General features: G+C 54.2%; 1 protein-coding gene across 1 annotated transcript in view; it reads right to left on the reverse strand.

The window, feature by feature from the left end:
- Positions 1–17173: 17173 nt before the first annotated feature.
- Positions 17174–24295, reverse strand: part of ZMIZ1 (zinc finger MIZ-type containing 1) — a 102846-nt gene continuing 95724 nt past the window's right edge. The window contains exons 18-21 of the mRNA XM_065894046.1: positions 23815–24059; positions 22398–22564; positions 18756–19010; positions 17174–17281 (exon numbers count right to left, since the gene is read on the reverse strand). Coding sequence (XP_065750118.1) covers positions 17174–17281; positions 18756–19010; positions 22398–22564; positions 23815–24059 — 775 coding nt within the window. The remainder of the gene's footprint in view (positions 17282–18755; positions 19011–22397; positions 22565–23814; positions 24060–24295) is intronic.

The following is a 24295-nucleotide window of genomic DNA, read 5'->3' on the forward strand; positions in this document are numbered from 1 at the left end:
CGATGGTTCTGCTTATGAGTTTTCGACTTTACAATGGTGTGAAGTTGATACACAGTTGGGAGAGACCGTACTTCTAATTTGAATTTTAATCTAGCTATTTATATGTGTTGTGACCGTCTCTTGTGACGCTGGGCAGCCACAGCTCCCAGTCACCCACGCGATCACGAGGGTAAACAATCGATACACTGACAGCCATGCTGTATCCATACAACCAACTCTGCTTTTCACTGTCAGTACAGTATTCAATAAAGTACATGAGATTCAACGCTTTATTATGAAATTGGTTTTGTGTTAGATGATTTTCCCCAACTGTAAGCTGATGTAAGCCTCCTGAGCACATTTAAGGTTGGCTAGGCTGAGCCATGATGCTTGGTAGGTTAGGTGTTTTTAAATGCCTTTTCGACTTAACGATATTTTCAACTTAAGATGTGTTTATGGAGACATAACCCCATCGTAAGCTGAGGACGATCTGTACATCCTCTGCAGGTTGTTGTGGGGTCTGATGAGATGCTGCAGGTCAAGCACTTAGCGCCCTGCCTGGCACAGAGAGAGGGTGGAAATGATCTTTTCAGCTCAGATCTGCCTCTCAGTCAGCACGGCCACAGAGCCCATGAAGGACTGACTTCAGGTCAGGGGGTCTCTGTCACCCCTAAGCTCTGAGTGAAGAATGAACAGAAGGGCCACCCTCAGGCTCTGTCTGCCTGTTGAGGGATCAGAGAGGCGGGTCCAGTCACCCCCGGCAGGAGTGGACGTGGTCCCCTGAGCCAGACTTGGCAGAGTCACCTTGAGGGCTGAGCGCCGGCAGAGAGGTGGAGGGAGGGAGAGGGAGGGGGTCTGTGTGCCTGCGGGTGTGTGTCTGGGGAAGGTCGTGTGGCTGGGGCTCGGGGCTGCTCGCCCTCCCATCCTCAATCCCTGTTCCAGCCCCATCAGGCGCCGCGGTTGGACGGCTGCTTACTGCCCAATCCTGCCCCCGGCCCGCAGGCCACTCTCTAGGAGGCCTTGTTTGCTGGGGCCCCCGAGTCCCGCCTGGCGCCAGCCTGGCCCGCTCAGCTGTGCCCCTCCCCAGGGCTTTCCCCACAAGCCATCTCCTCCAACAAAGAGCCAGTGTCATCGGGAGGGCAGGTGCTATGCAGGCAGGATGGCAGCCAGGCCTGCAGGATTCTGGGCAGTCAGATCACAGAGGAGTGTGACCAGGGTCTGGCTAGTCGGAGCTAGGGCTGGCAGGCTCTTCATTGTTTTCGCTGGTTTTGAGCCACTGCCCCAGAAAGAGTTCGGGGAGGGAGGCAGGCATAGGCTTGGGCTGGGGAGATGAGGTATATTTGCCAAGTCGTTGGCTACAGGTTAGATGAGGGCCCCCCAGGACGGGTGCAAATTCTCTACCCTCCCCACTATTGGCCCCAGGCCCCAGCTCAACCCGAGACCAGCAGCAGAGAGCTGGAGTCCACCCGCTTCAGCCAGGAAGGAGACCACCCGTCTGCACAGCAGACTATTGAAACTCCTGCTTGGGCCCGCTGCCCACTTCTCTGCTGCTAGGTTGGGCCACCTGCTGGGCCCACAGGGCCAGACTTCAAATATCCATAGCTGGCCTGTCAGCCCTGGGGAAGGGGTCCCCACCCACCGACAGGGGGACGGTTCTCTGTGTATAGGCTGGCCACAAACAGGATTTAAGCCAATGGTGGGCCGGGGCTGCTGACTATCTCAGGCCATATCAATAAGGGCCAAGTACCTAAAATGAGGGAGGTGAGAATCACCTTTGCTATTTGCAGCTCACACTCGTGGGAACAGAACTATTTCCAGATATTAGAAGTGTCACAGAACAAAGACAAATAAATGGACGTTTCAGAGAGTAATGAATGAAAGCTACAGATTTTAGGACAGCGTGAGGATAAATAGAAATCTGTCAAGGATTTCATGTAGGTTGTGTTTTTCCCACCAGATTATAAGCTCCTCGGGGGTCTTGTTCATCTCAGTAATTCCACCACCATCTCAGTCTCTCACTCCCTGTCATCACTCAGCTCACAGTGATGGCAAGAAAAACAGGATAGACCAGTGGGTGGATAGATGGAGGGGGATGAGTGGGTGGGTGGATGGATAGGTGGGTGGGTGAAATGATAAACAGCCAACTTCTCAGACAGGGCTGGCTGAGTAATAACTGTCTGAATACTGCCCTGGGAGGAGGCCAGAGAGAAGCTGCCCTTATCAGCACAAAACCTAGGCTTCTCAACGATTTCTTACAGAGGACGCAAAAGGCACTAAAACATAAGAGATGGATAACTTAGGCTTCGTTAGCATTAATAACTTCTGTTCAGCAAAAGACATCAGTAAGAAAATGCAATAAAGAAGTGAAGCCAGGGCTTCCCTTGTGGCGCAGTGGTTGAGAATCCGCCTGCTAATGCAGGGGACACGGGTTCGAGCCCTGGTCTGGGAAGATCCCACATACCGTGGAGCAACTGGGCCCGTGAGCCACAACTACTGAGCCTACGCATCTGGAGCCTGTGCTCCACAACAAGAGAGGCCATGACAGTGAGAGGCCCCCGCACCGCGATGAAGAGTGGCCCCCGCTCGCTGCAACTAGCGAAAGCCCTCGCACAGAAACGAAGACCCACCACAGCCAACTATAAATAAATAAATAAATGTAAAGATCTTTAAAAAAAAAAGAAGTGAAGCCATATCTATATGTGATGATGGATGTAGACTAGAATTATTGTGATAATCATTTCATGATATATGTAAGTCAAGTCATTACTCTGTACACCTTAAACTTATACAGTGTATGTCACTTATATCTCAATAAAACTGGAAGAAAAAAACCCACAAAATTCAAAACTAGATAAACTAAAGAAGTGAAGCCACAGACTGGGAGAAGATATTCACAATGCATACAACTGACAAAAGTTCATATCCAGTAATATAAAGAACTCTTATAAATCAACACAAAAAGGCAAACAGCCTGGCATACAGTGGTCCAAAGACTTGAATAGGCATTTCACAGAAAAAAGGTACCCAGGTAACCCATAAGCATATGAAAAGACACACAGTATGATGAGTCATTAAGGGAAAGCAAATTAAAGCCCCAGTGAGATAGCATTATACAGCCGCTTGGATGGCTAGAATTAAAAGGTTGGTGAGGATGTGGCATGGCTGGAAATTTCATACATTGTTAGTGGGAGTGTATAATTGGTACCATCACTTCAGAAAACTGTTTGGTACTTATCTACTAAAGATAAAAACGTGCTTCCCTATGACCTAGGAGAAATTCCACTCCTAGGCGTATATCCAAGAGAAATGAGTATGTACATCTGCACAAATACTACATTTGAACGTTCATAAGAGCCCCGAACCAGAAACAACCCAAATGCCCATTAACAGTGAAATAGGTACACACGTTGGAATACATCCATACAATGGAGTACCACCCAGCAATAAAAAAGAGCCAACTACTGATACATACAACTACATGGGTGAATCTCACAGACATTATATTGAGCAAAAAAAAAGCCAGAGTGTCTACTGTATGATTCCATCTGTAGGAAGTGCAAGAGTAGATAAAACTAATCTAAAGTGAGAGAAATCAGATAGCGGTTACTTTTGGGGTCAGGTTAGCGGGAAAGGGGTGTAAGGCGCCTTCTGGAATTCTGGAAATGCTCTATATCTTGATCTGGGTGGTGGATGTATGTGTAAAATTCATCAAACTCTACATTGAGGATGTGTGTTTATATTATAGTCATTATATTATTATGGTACACCTCAATAAAACATTAAAAAAAATACATCCAAGTTTCCTTGGTTCTGGAAGAATTCAGTGCACCTGCCTGGACGCGGGGTAAAGGGAGAAACCCAGAGGGAACCCACTCATGGTCCTTCAAATATGCACAGTTCTTGGGACTCAGTAAATCATCTCAGAGGAATTTTTTGAGAAGAGACGGAGTCCTTGGTGATGCAGAGGCTGGATCAGATGACAAGGAGAGGATACTCTTAAGGGAAGTCCAAGGGGTGGGGGAGATGACGACAGAGTGACACACAACTGGGACTTTCCTGCCAGCTCCGCCCCAGGCCATCACACACCTCACCTGCTGAGGCCCACAGAGGGAGGGGGCTGGGTTTCTGTGCCTCCCCACCCTCCTGTACCGTGTTCCGAGGGGTAGGGTAACTCCTCACCAGCTTCCCATCCACGGTCTCTGGGAGGGAAGTGTCTGTGTTGGCCACTGCACCAGCAGCTGCCTACCCAGCTGAAATCAGAGGTGCATGAGAGTGTAACCGAAAGTGGGGTCCGGCTGCTCACCACTCGAAAGCCAGTAAAGAGGCAAGGTTAGTGGAAAGGAAAGTTTGCTTTATTTTGGACGCTGGCAACCCGGGGGGGTTGGCGGGGGAGGCAAACGCCTATCTAAAGGCCAATTCTGCCCCCACTGACAATCAGTGGGCAAGAGCTTTTATAGGCGGAGGGAGGGGGCTACATGAAGAAGAAGCGCAGTCAGCTCTGACAGTCATCTTGAAATTGGTCATCGGTGGCCTGACCGGCAACATCTCGATTGCTTTAAGTACATTTAGTCTTCAGTTCCAGGGTCATTCTTTTCCCATTTCTTTGAGGCCCGTTCTCAGAATTGCGGCAGCTTATGTCGCGGCTACAGTCTGGTCGTCACGTAGTTAACTTCTTCCACCTGGGGGCGGGGGTTTCAGTATCTATAAGACAGCTCACAGGATACGGCTCAGAATATTATCTATAGCCCTTGAGCAGGAACTAAAGGTCCTTGAGTGTGCTTACTGACTAAACTGTTATTATTTGGTCTCTTTTGAGTGTTTTCCTTTGTTTCTGCATTTTCTCACTTCTCGGATTAAACTTATTCTTTGGCTAAAGTTTTCCCACAGACAAAAGGCAGCCTGAGGACATGGGGGGCATGGACCATAGGGTCCTGCTTCATTTCAGGAGGAGGTGGGAGAAAGGCAGGCCTTGAGCTACTCCTCTGCCCTCTGGGACTTTGGTTGTCTCCTTGGTTACATGGGGAGGTTGGGCTATACCTCTCAGGTGTACCCTGGAAGTTCTGATGGTTCCCTGGGCGCCCCAAACCACTCATGAGCCGAGGTGGCCTGCCAAGCCTGCACCCTCCTCTCCACAGTGCAGCAAGCACATCTGAAAAGCCCCAAGGGCCCCCCTCTGTGGACCTCACAGAGCTGAAGTCATCTCCCGTGAGTCAGGGAGCATCGCAAGATGGTAACACAGGTGGCAGCTAGAAGCCCTAGGGGTGGAGCGGGAATAGGCTGATGGCCAAAGCGTCACAGGTACAGAGAAAGGAACCCAAGAGTCACACTCGTCTCCTTCCTCTCCCCACTGCCCCCTCCTGTCAATCAGGGGTGTCCTCTCCATCCTGCTCTATCAACCTCCTTAGCATCCCTCTTGCCCACCCTCCCTCCTCATTCTACGACCGCTGCCCCGGGTCCAGGCCACAGCCCCTCACCTTAGAGACTGGAGGAGACCTCTCTACGTACTCCAGCCTGAGCGCCTCAGTCAAACCTCCTCAGTGCTTCCAGGAGGTGCCCCCCACCCCACCCCCAACTTTATTCAAGTATGATTTACATTCAGTGAGATGCGAGGATCTGAAGAGTAGTTTGAAGAGCTTTGACAAATGTGTAATCCTATGCAACCAGAGCCCCAATCAAGGTATAGAACATTTCCATCCACCTGGAAAGTCCCCTTGTACTCTTTCAACCAGCCATCCCACACGCAAAACAATCTCTGTTCTGATGAGTTTTGTGAGTTCTTGAATTCCACATACAATGGAATTTCATAGTAATTATGCACAACTTATTCCTCTATGTCAGGCTTCTTTTATCCAACATAATGTTTTACCCTCATCCATCTTTTGGACTAGTTGGATAAGGTTCCATTTTATGAACATAACTCCACCTGTTTATCCATTCTCCTTTTGATGGACAGTTAGGCTGTTTGCAGTTTTTTCTTTGTTTTTTACTATTATGAAAAATTCTATAAGTTTTTGTGTGGACATATATGCTCATTTCACTTGAGGAAATGTCTACAAGTTGAATTGCTGGGATATGCAGTAGATATATATTTATCTTTATAAGAAATTGCTAAACTTTTCTGAAGTGGTTGTACCATTATAAACTCCCACCTGTAATGGATGAGTGTTCTGGTCACTCCATATTCTCACCACATATGATGTTGTCAGTCTTGTTCATTTTAGCCATCAGAGGATCTTTTTAAAAACCGCATCTCAACAACCCAAATGTCTGTCAACTGATGAATGGATAAAAAAATGTGGTAAATCCATACAATGGAATATTATTTGTCAACAAAAAGAAATCAAGCACCAATACATGCTACAACACAGATGAACCTTAAAAACATTATACTAACTGAAAGAAGCCAGTCACAGGGGATTCCCTGGTGGTGCAGTGGTTGAGAATCCGCCTGCCAGTGCAGGGGGCACAGGTTGAGTCCTTGGTCCAGGAAGATCTCACATGTCGCAGAGCAACTAAGCCCATGCACCACAACTACTGAGCCTGTGCTCTGGAGCCCGTGAGCCACAACTACTGAGCCCACGTGCCACAACTGCTGAAGCCCATGCGCCTACAGCCCGTGCTCCGCAACAAGAGAAGCCACCGCAATGAGAAGCCCGTGCACCGCAAAGAAGAGTAGCCCCCTCTTGACGCAACTAGAGAAAGCCCGCGCACAGCAACGAAGACTCAACACAGCCAAAAATAAATAAATAAAATAAATAAATTTAAAAGAGAAAAAAACAAGAAGCCAGTCACAAATGACCACATATTGTATGAGTCCAATTGCATGAAATGTCCAGAAGTGGCAAATCTATAGAGACAAAAAGTGGAGTGCTTACCTAGGGCTGAGGGGATGGGAGGGCTGAGGGATGATAGCTAATGGGCATAGGATCTCTTTCCAGGGTAATGAAAATGTTCTAAAGTCGATTGTGATGATTCACAACTCTGTGAATACACTAAAAGCCATTGAATCGCACGCTTTAAATGGGTGAATTGTATGGTCTGTGAATTGTACCTCCATAAAGCTGTTTACAAAACCCACCACATTTAACTAGCCAGCTACCCCCTGCAGTGCCCCAGTGTCCTCAAGGTAAAGACCCAGATTCTCAGACCCAGATTCATCAACATCCTCTCCCTCTTCTACAGGCGCAGTGGAAATTCTGCCATTTCCAGATGTGCTGTATACTGTCACACCTCTGAGCCTGTGCACAAACTGTGTCTTCTTCTTAATCCTTGTTCCTCCTCATTCCGACTCATTCTTTATGGTCCAGCTCACCTGACAGCCTTCTCTCACCCCTCTTCTGATTGCTTACCCATTTGTTCATTCACCCACTCATTTATTCATCAAGTAATTATTAGGCACCTGCTGTAGGTGGAGCTACCACTCCTTCCTACTATGAATTGCATTGCAACACATGTCTTCTGTTAACTTGGCAACGACAATGAAGGGCATCCTGTCCAAATCACTTCACTTAATTCCTCAGTTTCTTCCTAGACCACAGAACCGATGGGGAGACATCTCAGTTTGAAGACAGGCACACACACACACACACACACACCTCTGTCACGTCTGGCCTCCCACAGTTCTTCCCCTTCCTAACAACACTCTGACTTCCTTTGGAGGAAATCTTTCTCCCACTACAGCTTCTGAGTTTGTAAATCAATGTGTCCAGGTGCCTGAGCCCTACCGTGTAAGCCAGGGGTCTGCAAAACTTTTTTTCTTTTTTTAAGATTTTTTTGATGTGGACCATTTTTAAACTCTTTATTGAATTTGTTACAATATTGCTTCTGTTTTATGTTTTGGTTTTCTTTGGCTGCGAGGCACGTGGGATCTCAGCTCCCTGACAGGGATCGATCGAACCTGCCGCCCCTGCCTTGGAAAGCCAAGTCTTAACCACTGGACCGTTGGGGAAGTCCCTGCAAACTTTTTCTTAAGGGGCCAGATAATACATTCTTTATGTTTTATGGGCCAAGAGGCAAAACTGAGGCTTTGACGTGGGTACTTATATTCTGGTCTTGAATCACCGTAAAGCATGAGGGATGGAGAGAAGACGTCAGATTAAAGAGATATTTAGGAAGTCAAGTCATCAAGGCTCGGTTGTTCAGGTCATGGGTGGGATGAAGAAACTGCTGACGAAGAAAGGGCACAAGAGTAACATCTAGAGAACCCAGTGTTTGCTGTGTTAGGTGGGGCTGTCCAGAAGCAGAGCCTGAGATTGGGATCCTTGTGAAGTTGATTTATTGAGGGATTGCTATTCAGAACAACCGGCAAGACAGGGAGGGGTGAAGCAGGGAGAGGCTAGCGTTGGCCTGGTCACAGATCAAGGACTTTGGAGCATAAACTATACCACAGTGACGTCTTCCCTTAAGGCAGAGGGCCAGCATTTTATACTCTGTACTAGCCATTGTTTGTGGGCTGCCCCTGAGGGGTGTAAGTTCCCAGATGAGGCAGCTCTTGTTGCCTCAGAACCATCTCTTTTCTAGAGAAAGGGGGGATGTAGGCTGAGAGCCCACATTCATGGCAGCTGGGGGTGGGCGCCTCGACCCTGAAGAGGGATGCGGGCAGAACACCACAGTGTTTCCTACAGTCCTTGCACTGCTCAGACCCACCTGCCGCTCAGGTTAAGTTGATCTCACCTGCCTGTTGACAGACAAGAATTATCCTTGGTTTGGGATGTATAGGGCAACCCGAAGGATAGCATGCAATCCTCACAGGGTGTCATCTCCAAGCTGGTACCTCAGCTGCATCTTTACGAGGCCATTCTACCATCTTTCAGGTCTGCAGCCTTTGCGTGGTGCGGAACCTAGGATTATGGATCGATGGTCACACAACCTTTTCTGCAATTCGGACCTCTGTTCTGCAATGATATTGCATGAGAGCCCATGCCAGTGAATCAGACACTCTGTGAGCCCTCAGGTAAGGGTGCTGTCCTCAGGTTCCATAAGATGGAGAGGCAAACCCATACCCAGAAGATGTATCAGTTCGGGTCAAGGCGAATCACTGCCCTCCCCATGATAGAAGGGGTCCTATGTAGTAAACTTGCACCGGGTGGCTGGCTGGTCTCCTCGTGGGATGTTATTGTATCAGGGGCTCATCTTTGGTCTCTGTGGGTGACAGGTTGGACATTCAGCAGTGGCAGTAGCTAGATCAGCCCTGGTGACAGGGAACCCAAGCTGTGGGCTCATATCTAACTTGATCTCTGTCTTCCTGATACTCTGTTCTCCATGGCACTCCCTGGAGGCCCACATTGTGTAATCACGAGATGGAGAGCAAGGAGTGGGGACAGAGTCTGGCCAAGTCACCCTGCCTCCTTGGTTGTTTGGTGCCTCTTCTGCACTGGACACTCCCTGGCATCTGTTAAAATGTGCTACGTGGATCCTCACGTTTTGCCCACTCCCAGAGGTCTAACCACATGCCTCTATCCCAGTCCTCCCATCCCGGATAGGCCATTCTTGCTCTTTCCAGGCCTCTGACCAGCTGGCTAAGCTATTTGCCCTTGCCCACGAGCACGTGTACATCTTTTCTCAGTGACTTCTCTCTCCGTGCAGAATAGAAGACCAGGCTCACTGTCCAAATCTCTGCCCATTGGAAGAACGCCCTCTCACGGGAGTCTTTCAGCCCCTTGAGTGGGGCTGTAGTGCAGGCTCCGTCCACACGTGGTTGGCACCAACATACAAAGTGGCCTCATCTGTGAACCACGCTCAGGAATCTTCCTTGTCTGCCAGCTGGTTATAATAAGCCCTCCACGCGGCAATAGATACCTGCCAAGGGGAGGTGCTGGGGCACCACACCATCTCGAGTCTTGGGGTCTCACTTCTTCCCTACTAGGGGCCTGACTTTGGTACAGGAGAACGGTCTCGTTGGAGCATCCAGCCTCTCTGAGTTTCTGCCTATGATGAAGTCTACGCCTCCTCTTGCTCTTTCTGGCCTCCGGCTGCAGAAGATAAGCTCAGCGCTTCTTGCCAAGAGGCTTCCGTGGACTCTCACACTTCGGGTTTTTTTTTTTTTTTTTTTTTGCCCTTGCCACGTGGCTTGCAGGATCTTAGTTCCCCAACCAGGGACCGAACCTGTGCCCCCTGCAGTGGAAGTCTGGAGTCCTGACCACTGTACCGCCAAGGAATTCCCACTCACACTTTGTTTTGAATGGCTGATGAAGAGATCTGGGACTGTCATTTCCTTTTTTTCAATGAATCAGTGACACTTGGCAATAGTCACTCAGTTGCACAGTCCTAATAGTTATTCTTTCCTCCCACCTCTCAAATGCCAGAGACATTGCATCAGCTGGCACAGCCCCCTGACCCGTGTGCCATCCCAGGTCACTGCAGGTGAAGATCATAGCAGAGGCACGGCTACCCCATGCCCGCGACTGTCACCAGTGATGGCACCTCATTCACATCTGGTCAGTGACCCGCCTCCAGCATCTTATTCTCAGAGGCTGCCTCCCAGGCCCCCTCCTGGCACCCACTATCTTAGTCTGGTTCCCTAGGAGCAGAGCCTGAAATGGGCCTTCAGATTCTCGTGATTTACTGAGGGAATGCACTCAGGAGAAACCTACAAAGGAGACAGTGAGGGTGAAGAGAAGGGGAAAGGGTAGGGTAAGCATCTGGCCTCAGGTGAAGTCCAGCCCTGACCTGATCCACAGGGAACGCTACCCACACTGCAGCAAAGAGGCTGTCATCTGGTGGCTTTTAACAATCAGTCTTTGGCTGCGGAACCCTCGACAGGGGTGCATGTGTGGGGGCAGGAGTGGGTGACGTCCCAGGCAAGGAGGTCCCTGTCTGCTGAGGACAATTGTCTGGTGAAGAGAAGTGAGCTGCTGACAGCCAACACCCTCAGCCTTGGAGGGATGGGCGCCAGCCAGAGAAGGAGAGCCTGACGGACCGCCACTGTACCTAGTGACTGTGGAACCCATGAAGACGATTAAGAAGGCATGGTCAGGGGGACTTCAGGAGCGCTGACCACCCAGAAGAGGGGGCTGTCATGGAACCCAAGAGAAGGAGGTTTCCAGGCAGAACTGGCAACCGTCAAAGGCAGCTGTGAGGTCCAGTCTCCAAAAGAGGCACGGACTTGAAAAACCAAGGGGTCGTAGGTGAGCTTGCAAGAGAAGTTTCAGAGAACTTCAGAGTCGTGGGCTGCAGGGTGTCAAGGATGATGGGCGATCAAGGAAAGACGGAGCAGTCTCCATGAGAAGGAGCAGAGAGAGGCTGGACAGCAAAGGGTGTGGGTGCGGCTCTTAGACCCGAGGCCCAAAGCTCCAGGCCTGCGGAAGGGGGTGGGGGAGGGTAAAGGGAAGGGGCTGAAATCCCTCCCAGAAGAGAAGGAGGTGATGGTGTCAGGGGCTGGGGAGGGGCTTTCCCTGACTGGGGAAGGGACACCACATCCTCTGGGCCTGGGCGGAAGAAGATAAGGCCGGGGCAGGATGGAGGTAGGTTTGTGGGTGGGGGAAAGTTAGTGGGGGTGTGTGTGATGGGGGTGTAGCCTGCTTAGAGCAAGGTGGGCGTGGTGGAGCAGGGTGCTGGAACAGAGGAAGAGGGAAATGGGTGGACAGGTGGAGACACCCTGCCCTGAGGCCTCAGTGAGGCTGGAGACCCTAATTTGCCCTGGCAGCCACCTGCAGGCTGAATGACTTTCCCTGCCAGCATCCTATGGCCTTTTGTGGCAGGACAGTCATTGGATTCAGGGTGAGGGCTTTGCAGGGTGTGTTGGGAAGAACGGAAACCCAAGACCCGTGGGCTGCAGCATGTGCTGCATGGTCCGAGTGAGGGGAGGGAGGGCGGGAGGACAGCGGAGGGCGGAGGGGGCGGTGGCAGGAGGCTGAGCTCCAAGCCGCCTTGAGCCAGGCCCTTGCTGGGCTTTTCCCACGGGCTTTTCTCATTCTAGGCCCACAGAAGGAAGTAGCTGGTCTCAGGAGGAGTTAGTGGGATGGAATGGGCGGGTCTCCATGCAGCCTTGCTAGGTGGCCTGTATTCAGCTGTATCCCTGGCTTCAGGTTCTGAAGCTAGAATAGCAGGAAGGTTTGCATTTTATCGTGAATTTAGGGGAGATACGGCCCTGCTTCTCCCTCTCCACCCCCTGCTCACTTCCTGCCTTTAAGGCAATGGCATTCAAGCTTTTTGCTTTTAACCACAACCCACAAGTAAGAGTTAATTTTACATCATGATTCAGCAGACTCACACACACAACTGCAACAAAAGTTTCACGATGCAATCCTCACCCTTACTTTGTAGGGTACTCTTGATGTTTTCTGCTTTATTCTCATCTATTCCTTTAAAAAGTGCTGGTCACAACCCACCAAACTGATTTCATGGGCCACTCAGCGAGGCCACAGGGAAGCATTGCTCCAAGGCAGTGGGGAGCTGGGGGCCCCTTTGGGAAACCGTCATTGATGCTACTCAGCCCTCTTCCAGGAGTGCCTGTTCTCAGAGAAAACACCTCTTGCCGGCAGAGGGCAGTGGCCACGAGATCCCATTTTTAATGTAAATTCTCCTTCTCCCCTCCCCTTCCATCTCCCCCCAAGAAGGGAAACTGGCCACCCCAGAGAAGGCCCCCTATTCTCCACGGGCCGTCCCATGGCTGATGACACCCTGCTCCCCCCGCCACACGCACATATTCCAGGGGATATATTTTGGGGTGCCTGCCAGACCCCACTTCCTTCTTTGGACTTGTCCTTACCCGGTCTGTGTGGAGGGAAGGCTATGACAGCCACATTTGCTTATGTCCTACGGCCCGAGGCCAGAGCTGAGTAAAGGGGGGGACAGTGGTTGGCTGCTGGGCCCTGAGAATCATATTCACTTCCCCTAAGTTCAGGAGGGGACAAGGAAGGGCAGTCGTTTGTGTGCCTGAGGCTGTAAAGACAGTTAGAACCAGGGCCCGGCCAGGGGCTGTAGCAAAGTAACCTATGTAAATTGCAGTCATGGGCAAGAGGAGACCCAAGGTCCCCTTCAAGGGGAGGGGGGCAGGGGTGCCGAGAAGTGGGGTGGCCAGAGAGAGGTGGCCAACAGGAAAGCGTCTGTATTAACTTGACAAGGTACCTGTTCCTAACTCCAGAGAATCCACAAGGGCTCGTCATCTGAGCCCGGCCAGCATCGTACACCCGCCCCGAGTCACACTGGGTCTGAGTCTCCAGCACCCCATATAGGGCCTGGCACCGTTCAGGGCCCCCTCCCCAGGACCAGGGCCTGCTGGAGACGGGGTCCACCAGGAGGTGAGGACACTGGGCTCTGAACATTCACCTGAGCCAGGTTCCAGGGCGACTTCCGGGACCCCTGTGTCAGGGGCTCCTCCATCTTAGCACCCGAAGCACCTGACTGCACAGTTTTTGTTTTGTTTTGTTTTGCAGGGTGATCGGGCAGGGGTGGTGCTAAAAAGCAAAATCAGAAAACACCCAAACCGCCCCTTAACATTCACAAAATCGCTAGTTGGCCGAACCTTCGTTTTCGTCCATTTATTTAGAAAAAAATTAACATGGGCAAATGAGATACCTCAGTGTTACAACAGAGTATAGAAATGTCTAGCAAGAGTCAAATAATTTGATATTTAAATACAAAAGAACCACATGAACACCTAATATACAGGTTTCATCTGAATACATATTTATTAGATAAATATTAGAGGTTGTCACATCATCTAACTACATACAGCTTTGCAAGACTAGAAATCACAATTAGTTTTCGGACCAGTTTAAAGTATGAAATGATTGCATTGTACAGAGATGTACAGAGACGATGACGGTCGCAGTGGGAGTTACTTCAGGCTGCACGGTGGGTGTGTTCATGTGTGTGTACGTGTGAAATCACCTGCGATCATGATATCAAAAATTATACAAAGTATGAATTTGGTTACAATTTTCTTCTGAAATCCCCGTTTCTTTTCATTATTTCCATAGCACCCTAAAAATACACAGGTGGCAGGACTAGTACACTGAAGCTAAGTAGTACATGTAGGTAGAATAAAAACAAAACGGAACAAAAAGAACTCCTTTCTACACAGAGTCAGAGTATATTACATGAGTGAGACAGATGCGGAGAGAGACCTCACAGACGCTAACAGACAGGGTCTAGTTTTTCCACGTGAAGATGGAGTTCCAAGCCTTTTTTTTTGTTTTGTTTTGTTCCGGAAAATAAAAACAATACACATTCCGAGGGAAATGAATGCATCTGTTAACATGTCTCTATTTCTCATTTACATATGTACACACGTCCCTTGAGTGGCTGCTGCCCACGTCGCCCTGTCTGGATGGGTCAGGCCGAGGGAGCAGACGTGTAGCTCTCTGGGGGTTCAGGGCTTCCGTTACGGAGAAAGCATTAGAAGTTTCTTAAAAAATAAAAATGGCTACAGGAACAGGATACATGGGTAAAGCTTCAAACCAAGAAGATGGGGTCGATTGCTTGTACTTGGGCCTTCCCACCTGCCCGCCAGCGCCCTGTCCGTTCTGTGGAGTGGAGACAGAAACATGCCTATGGGCTGGGTGGATGCTTGTCATGGAGAAGTGGCTTGGCTGAGGCATTGTTTTTGCTGAGGTTACTTATGGCTCCAAGTAGTCATCCGAAAGGATCAGGGAAGCATCTCCCCAGAGTTCAGAACCGCCCCTGCTTGGGGAGGCTGTCATCACCTGAATGTGTCACCAACTGGGGCTCGCTACAGCCCCGGACGCCTTGATGCCTCCCCCCACCCCCCGACCTGGCTCCAAAACCGCTCTGGAAGAGGACACGCCCAGAGCGCGGGCTGCAGGCACCACGGTTCTGGAAAGCTCTTTGCTGAACTTGCTGGTGGAGGCTCGCTTGGGAGGGGACCCAGGAAACCTGCCTCAGGTGCCGAGCCCATGGCTTCCTCAGAGATGGCTGAGGCAGGTGCCTGGAGCCTGGGCTGTGGGGAACAGATTGACCCTCTGTGCTAGAAAGCTGTGGATGGGTCAGTGAGCAGAGGGGGACACCCCGATAACAACCAGAACGGACCCCAGGCCTTTCTGAGAAAAAGTTGCAGAGCAGGAAGTGGGAACTTCCAAGGAAGGCATCTGTAAATCTGTCTGGGGCAGAACATTCCCAGAAGGCCCGACACAGCTGGGGCCTCTGGCCGCTGGGCAGAGACGGCCACATGCTACCTGGCGTCGTCTTGTCCCCACCAGCCAACTGGGGATGGCTCCAAACGGCGGGTGGCCTGGTCTTCTAACTCACTGTACAGCCACCCACGCTCTCAGTCCCTTCTTCTGTACAAATGGCCCTGGTTGCTTTTTTGTTTTTGTTTGTTGTTTTTCTTAAAAAAGGGACTCGGTCTTTGTCGTTGAGTCAAGGTATTTTAAAAACACCAGCAAAGGCTATAACCAGGTCATGAAAATGTTGAATATTATCAAAGACGATACTAAAATATTCACAAAGATATTTACAAAAGCAATTCTTAAAATAATTGATTTGTATACGGAACACCACGCTGTTTGAAAAAACCTCTGACAACGGGACAAAGGAAAAGGGGTGGGGATGGGACGATGGCAGCTTTCCTACAGAAAACCTTGGGCCGGGCCGTCTGGTACAGCGACTGGAAGTCAACAGCTGGGGCCAACGTTCCGGTCACATCCAGAGGAGTGTTGGGGGTGTTCCCCCAACCCCCAACAGAGAGGGAGACGGAGACTGAGAACACAGACAGTGGACGGGGGAGCAGGTGAGGGCCTTGGGCAGCAGCAGGGGAGGGGCGCGATGAATTTACAGAGGGGACGCAAGTGACCCAACGGCCCAGCGTCACCGGCCATGCGGCTCGGCGAGCACAAGGGAGCCTGGAACAAAACAGACTCACAAGAAGCTACCCGGGAGACTCCGAGAGCTAGCAGTTAGCTGGATGGAGCGAAGCGTGGAGGGGAAACCAGAGGCTGCTTCTGCTGGAACAGGAGTGTGGGGTGAGCTTTCGAGGCCAGAGGGACATGGAGGGAAGGAGAGGCTGGCAGCCAAGCGCGGGGTCTGAGACAGCCACACAAACACCACGCGACGCTCGAGGGCACATCCTGGCACACGCGGCGACAGACTGGGCTGGAGCTGGGGGCAGCCTCGAGCACAGGGACAGGCCAGACCAGACAGAGGAGCCGGAGAGAGAGAGTGATGCCCAGGGTTCCTGCTGCTGAGCCCCTGCATCCCCTGCCTTTCCACCACTCACCTTGCCGTCTGGGTAGACATAGGGGCACTGGGACAGAGGGAAGAGGGTGTCCCACGTAACAGTCTTGGAGAGGTGGGCGAGGGGGGAGCAGAGGAAGGAAACAGGACGCATGGAGAGAAATGGGTCGCTTGCTGTCCAAGTCCAGTGTTCCTTTTCCCCAGATGACTTTGCAGCCTTAAGATGCTGTCGTTTAAGAACAGGGGGTGGCTTGGAGCAAAGTTGTAAGTTGGCCATTTCTGTTGGACTCCAAATCCGGCTGGCGGCACTCCCCCCTTCCCCAATTAAGGGCACAATAACTTCCGCTGGATTCTTTCTCTCTCTGGCCCCCCTAAGGCTGGGCCCTGGCCTGAGTCAGAGGTTGTGGAGCCATCCTGGCTCTGAGGAGGCCTTGACTCCCTTTTCCACCGGTCCCCAAGCAGGAATGGCTCACCCTCTCCCAAACACAGACGCTTGTCTTTTTTCTCTCTGCTCTCTGAGAGTGTTTACAGGGTATCCTGGCTTAGAGGTCTGGGGTCAAAGCGATAACCTTGGCCCCTGAGAGAGTTCTCTTTCCCAGAGGTTTGTGCTTTTCTGTGGTGGGTGGTAGTGGTGGTGGGCAGGCCGCTCTCACTGCCACCAACCTCTGCTGCTCCTCCAAGGCTCGGGGCCGCTGGGATACGGGGGCCCCTCCCTCAGGTTCACAGTCACGTGGAGGCGGCTCTGGGCCAGGAAGCAGGGAGGCCGGGTTACAGTTTAGAAACTGGAAGAACCTGGGGGGCACTGGAGGGTCATCTGGAAGCCGCTGTCAGCGTGTGCCCCCTCCCCGAGCCAGCGCCCTGTCTCGAGGGTCATCTTTGGGGCCTGCTCTGGGCGTGGGCTCCAGACCTGCACCGCCTTCACAGTGCACCCTCCCGCCCCTAGGCTCTGAAGGCCGCAGCAGGGGCGGTCCGAGGGCACGGGCTCCCGGCAGGAAAGTGTGTGGGGCAGATGGGGAAGGAGGCCGCGTGGGGAGGGGTGGCCCCGACAGAGGGGTGGGCTTCAGTTGTTCTCAAAGAGAGACAGGAGGTCATCATTACTATTGCTCGGCAGGTCAGGGGGATCCAGGTACGAGAGGAGCTCATCAGGGTTTGTGAGTTCTGGAAGGAGCTGGAAAAGAAGTAAAGAAGCTCAGATGAGGTGTCGGCTGAAGGCTGGGCCGGCCCAGGGCGAGGAAGCAGGGCACCCTCGGACCTGTTCGCTTGCCCTCTACCTGCCTCCTGGGGTCCTGGTTCAAACAGGGGAAACTAACATTGCCGGTGGTCCCTGGATGCATCCAGGCCACCGTGCTAGTCTGGGGCACACCCGTGCTTATTTCAAGTCTGGAAGAGTGGAGCCCTCGGCCCACCAGCTGGGAAGGCTCCTCACGCACAGTGTTCCTGAGACCCTGCCACAAGGGGCTGGGGGTCACTCATGCCTCCCAGGAGAAGCCATGTGGCTTTGCATGTAAGGCTGGTGGGTCTCTGCGGCTCCCAGCACCCCACACCTCCCCCAAGAGCTCCCGGCTCTTTGCTGAGCCCGCGGCTAGCTTGGCAGCACTGCTCTTCCCTGTAGACTCCGGGAAGAGGCTACAGACCATCCCTACCCTCTACTGTGAGGTCCTTGAACTCTTTCGGTCACACAGGGGACCCTCATCAATCTAAAAGCACCTGCCCTGGCCTGGCATGGGGAGGAGAGTTGGGCAAGAATCCAAGATGGCCCCAAAGCTGAGTGAATCCCATTCACCAGAGACTCTTGCTGGGACCAAGGGTGACTCTTGCTGGGGCTGGGACGTGACCAAGGAGAGGGCAGGCCTCCTCTCTGGGAATCTAGAGCCTGGGGGCGAGGGGTGGGCGGGGCAAGGGCCGTGTCCCTCGCTGGCAGCCCTGCCCAGCTACCCAACACCCATCATTCAGTGTCCCCCTCGCCCACCTTCCAGACCATTCAGTTCTCAAGGGGGGTGATCCCTGAATCTCAGCTGCCCGCTTCTGCCTCAGTCACACGACGCCCCCCGCCCCCGCCCCCCAGTGTGACCCGAGGCCGAGCCTTCTGTCACCCCACGTGGGGGCCTCTCAGAGTGAGCGATGGAGTGAGCAAAAGCACAGGGCATGGACAACACACAGACTAGAAACTGGAGACACACACCAGCGAGACAGACAGAGGGACCTGTCCCTCCAGCCCCTCCCCTGCCTTGGGCCAGAGAGCGGCAGATGCAGCGATGGCAAGCCGATGTCGGGGAACGGGAGGTGGGAAGAAGGGGGGGATGGACCCTCCTGTGCTGCCTCCAGGACCGGCCCAGAGGGACTCTGTGAGGGCCTGGGGGAGGGAGGGCAGGGCCGCGCGGCAGGACTGTGGCCAAGGGGACGGGGGCGGGGCCGGCAGGGTGGGGCAAGGGGTGTGGCACCCTCGCTGAGGCTTGCCCACTGTGGGGTTCCCCGGTCCTGGAGCCACAGGGGAGGCAGGTTGGCGGGGCCCACCCTCCACCCGCCCACCCGCTCCTCACCGCTGTATCTCTCCTCCACCCCGGGCCTCGGGCCCTCGACACCCGCCCCTGCTCTCGGGCAGTCCCGGCCCCAGGCCAAGACACGTGGTGACCCCAACTTACATCCAGCGAAGGCTCCGGCATGTCGGACGCTCCCTGCGCTCCGGCCTGACCCTCTAAGGCTGAGGAGGGGTTAAAGGTCAGGTCACTGTGTGGATGGTTGCCGGGAGCGGCCTGTGGCGGTTGCCGGGGAGGCTGGGAAGGAGGAGGAGCCCCACTGTGATGTAATGGAGGCCCTGACTGGCTGCTGGGGTGTGGGACGTGCAAACCTTGTTGCATGGAGGGATGGGGCTGGTCAGAACTGCCAGCATGTGGCATCTGTGGAGGAGGAGAGAGCAGGAAAAAGAAAGGTGAGGTGACGAGGTACAGCGACGAGATGCCTGGAGAAATGAAAACCAAACAAAACCAGGAAAATAACGAAACCCCCAAAACAAAGCCACCCCTCTACAAAGCTGAATGCTTTTTTTTTTTTTTTTCTGCAGAGAAACAAACAAACAAGCAAACAAATCCTCCCCCAAAAACCGCCAGTCAGGGAGGCTGAAGCCATGTGGGGCAGGGAGGGAGGCGGCCAGGGGCTCTGAGACTAGCAGAGACCCTGAGATCGGGGCCCAGGCCCCTGGGAGCCCCTCTGTCTCCCTAGCCCGGACACCAGCACAATGAACAACAGCAAGGGCAGGATGGAGAAGCGAAATGGGCATGTTTCCGGGGAGCAGGGAGGCGGGCGGGAGTGCTGCTGGCGGCGTGGTGCAGGCCCGAGCCGGGGCGGCGGGGAGCAGACAGACGACAGCGTGGGGCAGGTACGCAGCTCATGGGGGCCTGCGCCTCCACGCGGGCCCTGGCCTGGGGGCGACACGAGGCACGCCGGCTCCGGGGCAGCGGGGCCTCGGTGTACGCTCTGCCTGCTGTCCCGGGGTAGGACGGAGCTGTGCCCAAAGTAAAGGAGGCGACCTGGGGCTTCTGAGTCCTGCCAGACCTTCCTGCTGGCCACCCGCCTAGGCAGCAACAGGCGTGCTTCTCTCGTAGATAACCTAGGCGCCCCCCCCCCCACCCCGCGCGTGTCCTGAACCGTCGGGGCTATGGGTGGGCAGGGGACACGAGTGGGTGGGACTTAAAACTCGCCCTGTAGGTCTGTTTGCTGCCTCAAGCCACCCTGCCTTCAGAGTTCAGGTCTCGGAGTGAAAGGCCAAGTCTAAGTCTGGGGCCCCACCCACGGCATCCCCAACGGTCCCCGGGCCCCCCTCACACTCTGCGAGTGAAGGGAGCTCACTGACTGGCCAGGCCTCTCACTTGAAATGGGCAGCCAGGTGACTAAATGTCTCCCTGGTCACTACCCTCCTCCCAGCCCTGTCTTCTGGGCCACACAGAAACACTGACACTTCTTTCGTGGGTTTGCAGACTGCAGTGACACCATCCCTGATCTTCTCCAGACACCAGTTCCTCTTCCTGTTTCTCCTAAAAGCTGCTCCCCAAGCCTTGCTGTGGGCTGGCCCCTGCCCACGGTCCAGGTGGCCCTCTGCAGCACAGTGCCCCTCCGGCCCGGGCCTTGAGAATGAGGGATGACCATGTGACATGAAGGCTGCTGACCCTGGGGGAACCACTTGTGGGGTGCACACAAAGTAAGAAGAACCAGAAGCGGCAGGTCAGCCCTCACAGCTGTCGGCGAGGCCAGCCTGTGACGCTCCACAGCGACCATTCTGGGAAGTGGGGGGGCAGTGAGGGGCTCCACACTCCTGGAGCAGCCCAGCCCCAGACAGTCCCCAGATCTGCTGACACAACTAACGCCCTCGGCCCTGACATCTTGCTGGATTATCTCAGAACCTAGAGGGACAAGTGCTCTCTGGGACCTGCTGACACACCTGTCAACCTCCCACCTGGCACGGGAGAGCCTTGGGTGGGCCAGCACCTGGTTGGAGCCCTCCCACCAGTCCGTGCGCCTGGGAATCCTTCCTGGCCTCGTGCTCAGCCGGGTCAGGCTGCTCTGGTTGGGCAGGTGGGTTGTTGACCTGTGACCGCACCACACCACCTTGCACAGCTGTACCTCTGGGTCCAGTTCTCATCTAACAAAAGCCCAGAGACGGACAAGGACAGTGCATATCTGAAAAGCTTCCTGGGGGGGCTGTGAAGTCAACTCAAGGGCTTAAGTCCCTCTGCGAGGACCCTGGTGGCAGGGCTGACAAGGCAGGAAAAGGCCTTGTTGGACGCAGAAAGCACACAGCACCCCTGCTGCCATCTTCCAGTGCTGGGAACTGTGAGGAGACAGAAGGTGCCAGATCAATGTGGAGCAGGGGTGTGATCTGGGTGACTCCTGGACATGGAAGGCTGACGTCCTGGGGAGCAGGGCTGGGGAAGGGGGCCAGGAGAGACGCCCCCCGAAATTGGAAGCCCCGTGGGGCAGAAAGTAACTTGCGAAAACATGGCAGAAGGCTGGTGAAAGCAGCTATTTCCAACCTGGCATTCGGGGTTCCTGCAGGGAAGCTGCTGCAGTGCCCCTCATTTAGAGTCCTTCTGGTTAATAGTCACTCGTGCTGAGCACTGGTGGCTCTGGTGCACAGGACAGTCCCTGGCCCAGTGCTGGATGTTTCCCAACTCCATGTCAGCTGTGGGTAACACAGTACAATCCATAGGCCCCTTCCTTCCAGGCCACATGATGGAGACTGGGAGAGCTTGGAGAGGTACCTTCGGGTGTAGGCCCAACTCCACTGCCAGGCATCGGCGAGACCCCTGGACCCTTCTCTCTGGCTGCTGTGGCCCAGGACCCACGGCCAGGCCCTCAGTGACTGCCCCTCCTGCTAAGATGAGAGACCAGGGACAGAAAGAATGACTGAGGCCTCAGTCTCCAGCCCTTGGGCCTCGGTTTCCTCAAAACCCCAAGTGTTCTTCCTCCATCCGGGCACTGCCAGAACTTTTGCTCCATTAGCTTGAGGCCTGTGTCTGTCTTGCCTACACCTGGTACAAGGCACAGCCGGGAGACCAGGCTCAGAAAACGTCTGCTAGATCAAGTGCAATCATCCATCGCTGCCTAGGTAAGGACTCGGGAGGCGGCCAGGCCTCCCACCACTGCTGTCGGCGCCACAGGAAGGGAAGGCCTCTGGACAGCACAGGCCACCTCACCTGAAGGGGCTTTCTCAGCAATACAGTGTGCGTAAATACGTGAAAGAGGACGAGAAGTGGATACTCTTGGGATAAGTAGAAATCCTAATGTTTCTTTTTGCAGGAGGAGGGGATACCCTGAAGATTCAGACCCCTGGGGAATAAGTGCCTGGGTCTGGGACTAAATTCTAGATGGTGGATGAAGTAGTGTGTGTAAGAGGGGGAGAAAGGGGATGGGGCTGTGCGTGTGTGCGTACAGGATGTGTGCCGGGTGTGTGGGGGGTGTGGGCCTGTATGTAGGGGGTGTGCGGGCATCTGCATGTGTGCACGCAATGTGTGTGCAGGTAAGAGCTTGAAGCTTTCCCCATCTGAGAATCTGATGTCCTGGGTGAGACGGCCAAATCCAAGGACACTGATGGGCCACGACCCCGCCTCAGTCAGGCCTCCCACGCCCTCCTGGGTCCCGAGACTCAACTCTCAGTCCTCCCCTTTGCCTGGTAGGGAACTAGGCAAACATCAGAAAGGCCCAGGGGAGCCCTCTGTCCCCGTCAGCCCCACACTGGGGCTGGGGGCACCGGGGAGGTGGACGGTCAGCGGCGAGGAAGAGGTACTCACAGTCTCCTGCATGGGGTGACTGAGGGGCTTCTCAAGGGCGGCCATGTTGTTGGGCATGTCCGGGGGGTGGGAGAGCTGGGGGGGTCCGTGCATGAAGTCGTTCATGGACGTCCCACCGGGATTCCCGTGGGGGAAGTCAAAGTTGCCATGGCCCTGGTAGCTGTTGCCTGGGGAGGGAACGAGATGGGGAGGGATGTGACCCAGAGGGAAGACGGCCACCCCAGGAAACTCAGAGTGTAAAGGAGGAACCAAGGCCCACCCTCCTGAGAGGCTAGAGTCGGCTCCTGCAGCCGGAGACCTCAGGGCCGTACAGCGGGGCAGCGATGCAGCCTTCTCCTGCGGGCCTTAGTACCCCAGGGCGTGTGCCGGTGTACAGCCACAAGCAGGGCTAGCGTAGGAGGAAAGGGTAGTCGGGCTCCTGTGGCGGGACACATGGAATGAGGCCCCAGTCTGAACTTTCCACAGGATCTGCTGAGCGAGCCCCCCAGACCTGCTCACCCACAGCCCCCATGAGGCTGCCCTTCATCACTGGGACCACCCAGGCCCAGACGGGGAGGTCGGAGTCTGCCAAGTCCATAAAGAAAGCTGTGCCAGATTCAAGATGACACCCTCAGAGCCAGCTGTCTGGCCTCCCAAGCCGCTGCTTCCTCCACCACGTGGCCGCGGTGAGAGCTCAGAGGATCAGCACACTGGAAAGCTGGGGCGCTCAGCATGCTGTGGGACTCTGGCTAGGTAGGCTAACCTCTCTGGGCCTTTAATCATCCAGGACCCCTAGGAACCTAAGAGCAGGGGTTCTGCAGGGAGCTGCCATGTCCAGTGTTTGGGGGGCGGGGGGGGGTACTTTCTGGGAACTGAGGGCAGTGCAGTGCAGCTTGCTCTGGGCAGCAGGAAGTGAGGGGGCAGTGACAGTGACCTTGGTGGCCGAAGGCTGGTGGCTCCAGGCCCCTGGACCCCGTCTCTGGAAGGGTGGGAGAGTTGCAGGGACAGGGACAATACGTAGATGTCAGAGGGCAACACGGGAGGGCCAGGAGCGCCAGGAGGGGTGTAGTCTTAGTGGCCCCAGCAAAGCAGGCTCTGAAGCCCCTAAGCTTGGCAGCTGCCGACCAGGGAGATCCAGCAGTCAGGAGGGAGGCTGGGCAGCGGGGGGTGCGAAAGGCGGGAGGCCGGCTCTCGGGGCAGCTCCTCACTCATGCCTTCCCAGCTGGGTGCCAACCCACAGGGCTGGCTGGATGGAGTGGGGGAGGATGGCATCGCACAGGCCGCTGTATCCCCAATTTCAGCGACGTGGTATTGTTTTTTGGGGGCGTGCATTACCTCTGCCTCTTCACACCACACCCTCCCTGCACCTGCCACCATCCCCAGAAATCCTGGGCCCCTGCTGGGGCTTCTCCCTCCCTCCTTGTCGGCCATCACCCACCTTGGCTGCTGTAGTCGTTGGAGTTGGTGCCCCCGGGAGGGGGCGGGAGTGGATAGGGGGACGGGCCGGGGCCCAGGGCTGCGATCATCTCCATGACATTGGGCATGATCATCTGGCTGGGACTCATGGTCTTGAACCGCTTGGACGGGATGCCGTCAGGGTCATCCTTAATGTGGAGGTCCGACTTGATGGGCACTGGCCGCCAGCTGCATGTGGGGTCAATGGTGACCTCTTCAAACTCGGAGCTGGGGGGAGCAAGGGGGCAGAGCTGAGCCTCTGGGGTACCGGGCTTTGGACATGAGGGCCTCCAGCTCGGACAGACACTGAGATGTCCTCGTCCAGGCTCCCTCTGCCGCCATTCCCACCACGTTCTGCATAGGACAGAAGTGTGATGGATTTTTATAACTTTTGAAAGATGGGGAGACTGAGACTAGGAAAGCAAGTGGCTGGGCATGGGGCAGCGGGCCCCAAAGCCTCCACC

This window comes from Phocoena phocoena, chromosome 16, assembly GCF_963924675.1.
Source record: "Phocoena phocoena chromosome 16, mPhoPho1.1, whole genome shotgun sequence".
Taxonomy (NCBI): domain Eukaryota; kingdom Metazoa; phylum Chordata; class Mammalia; order Artiodactyla; family Phocoenidae; genus Phocoena; species Phocoena phocoena.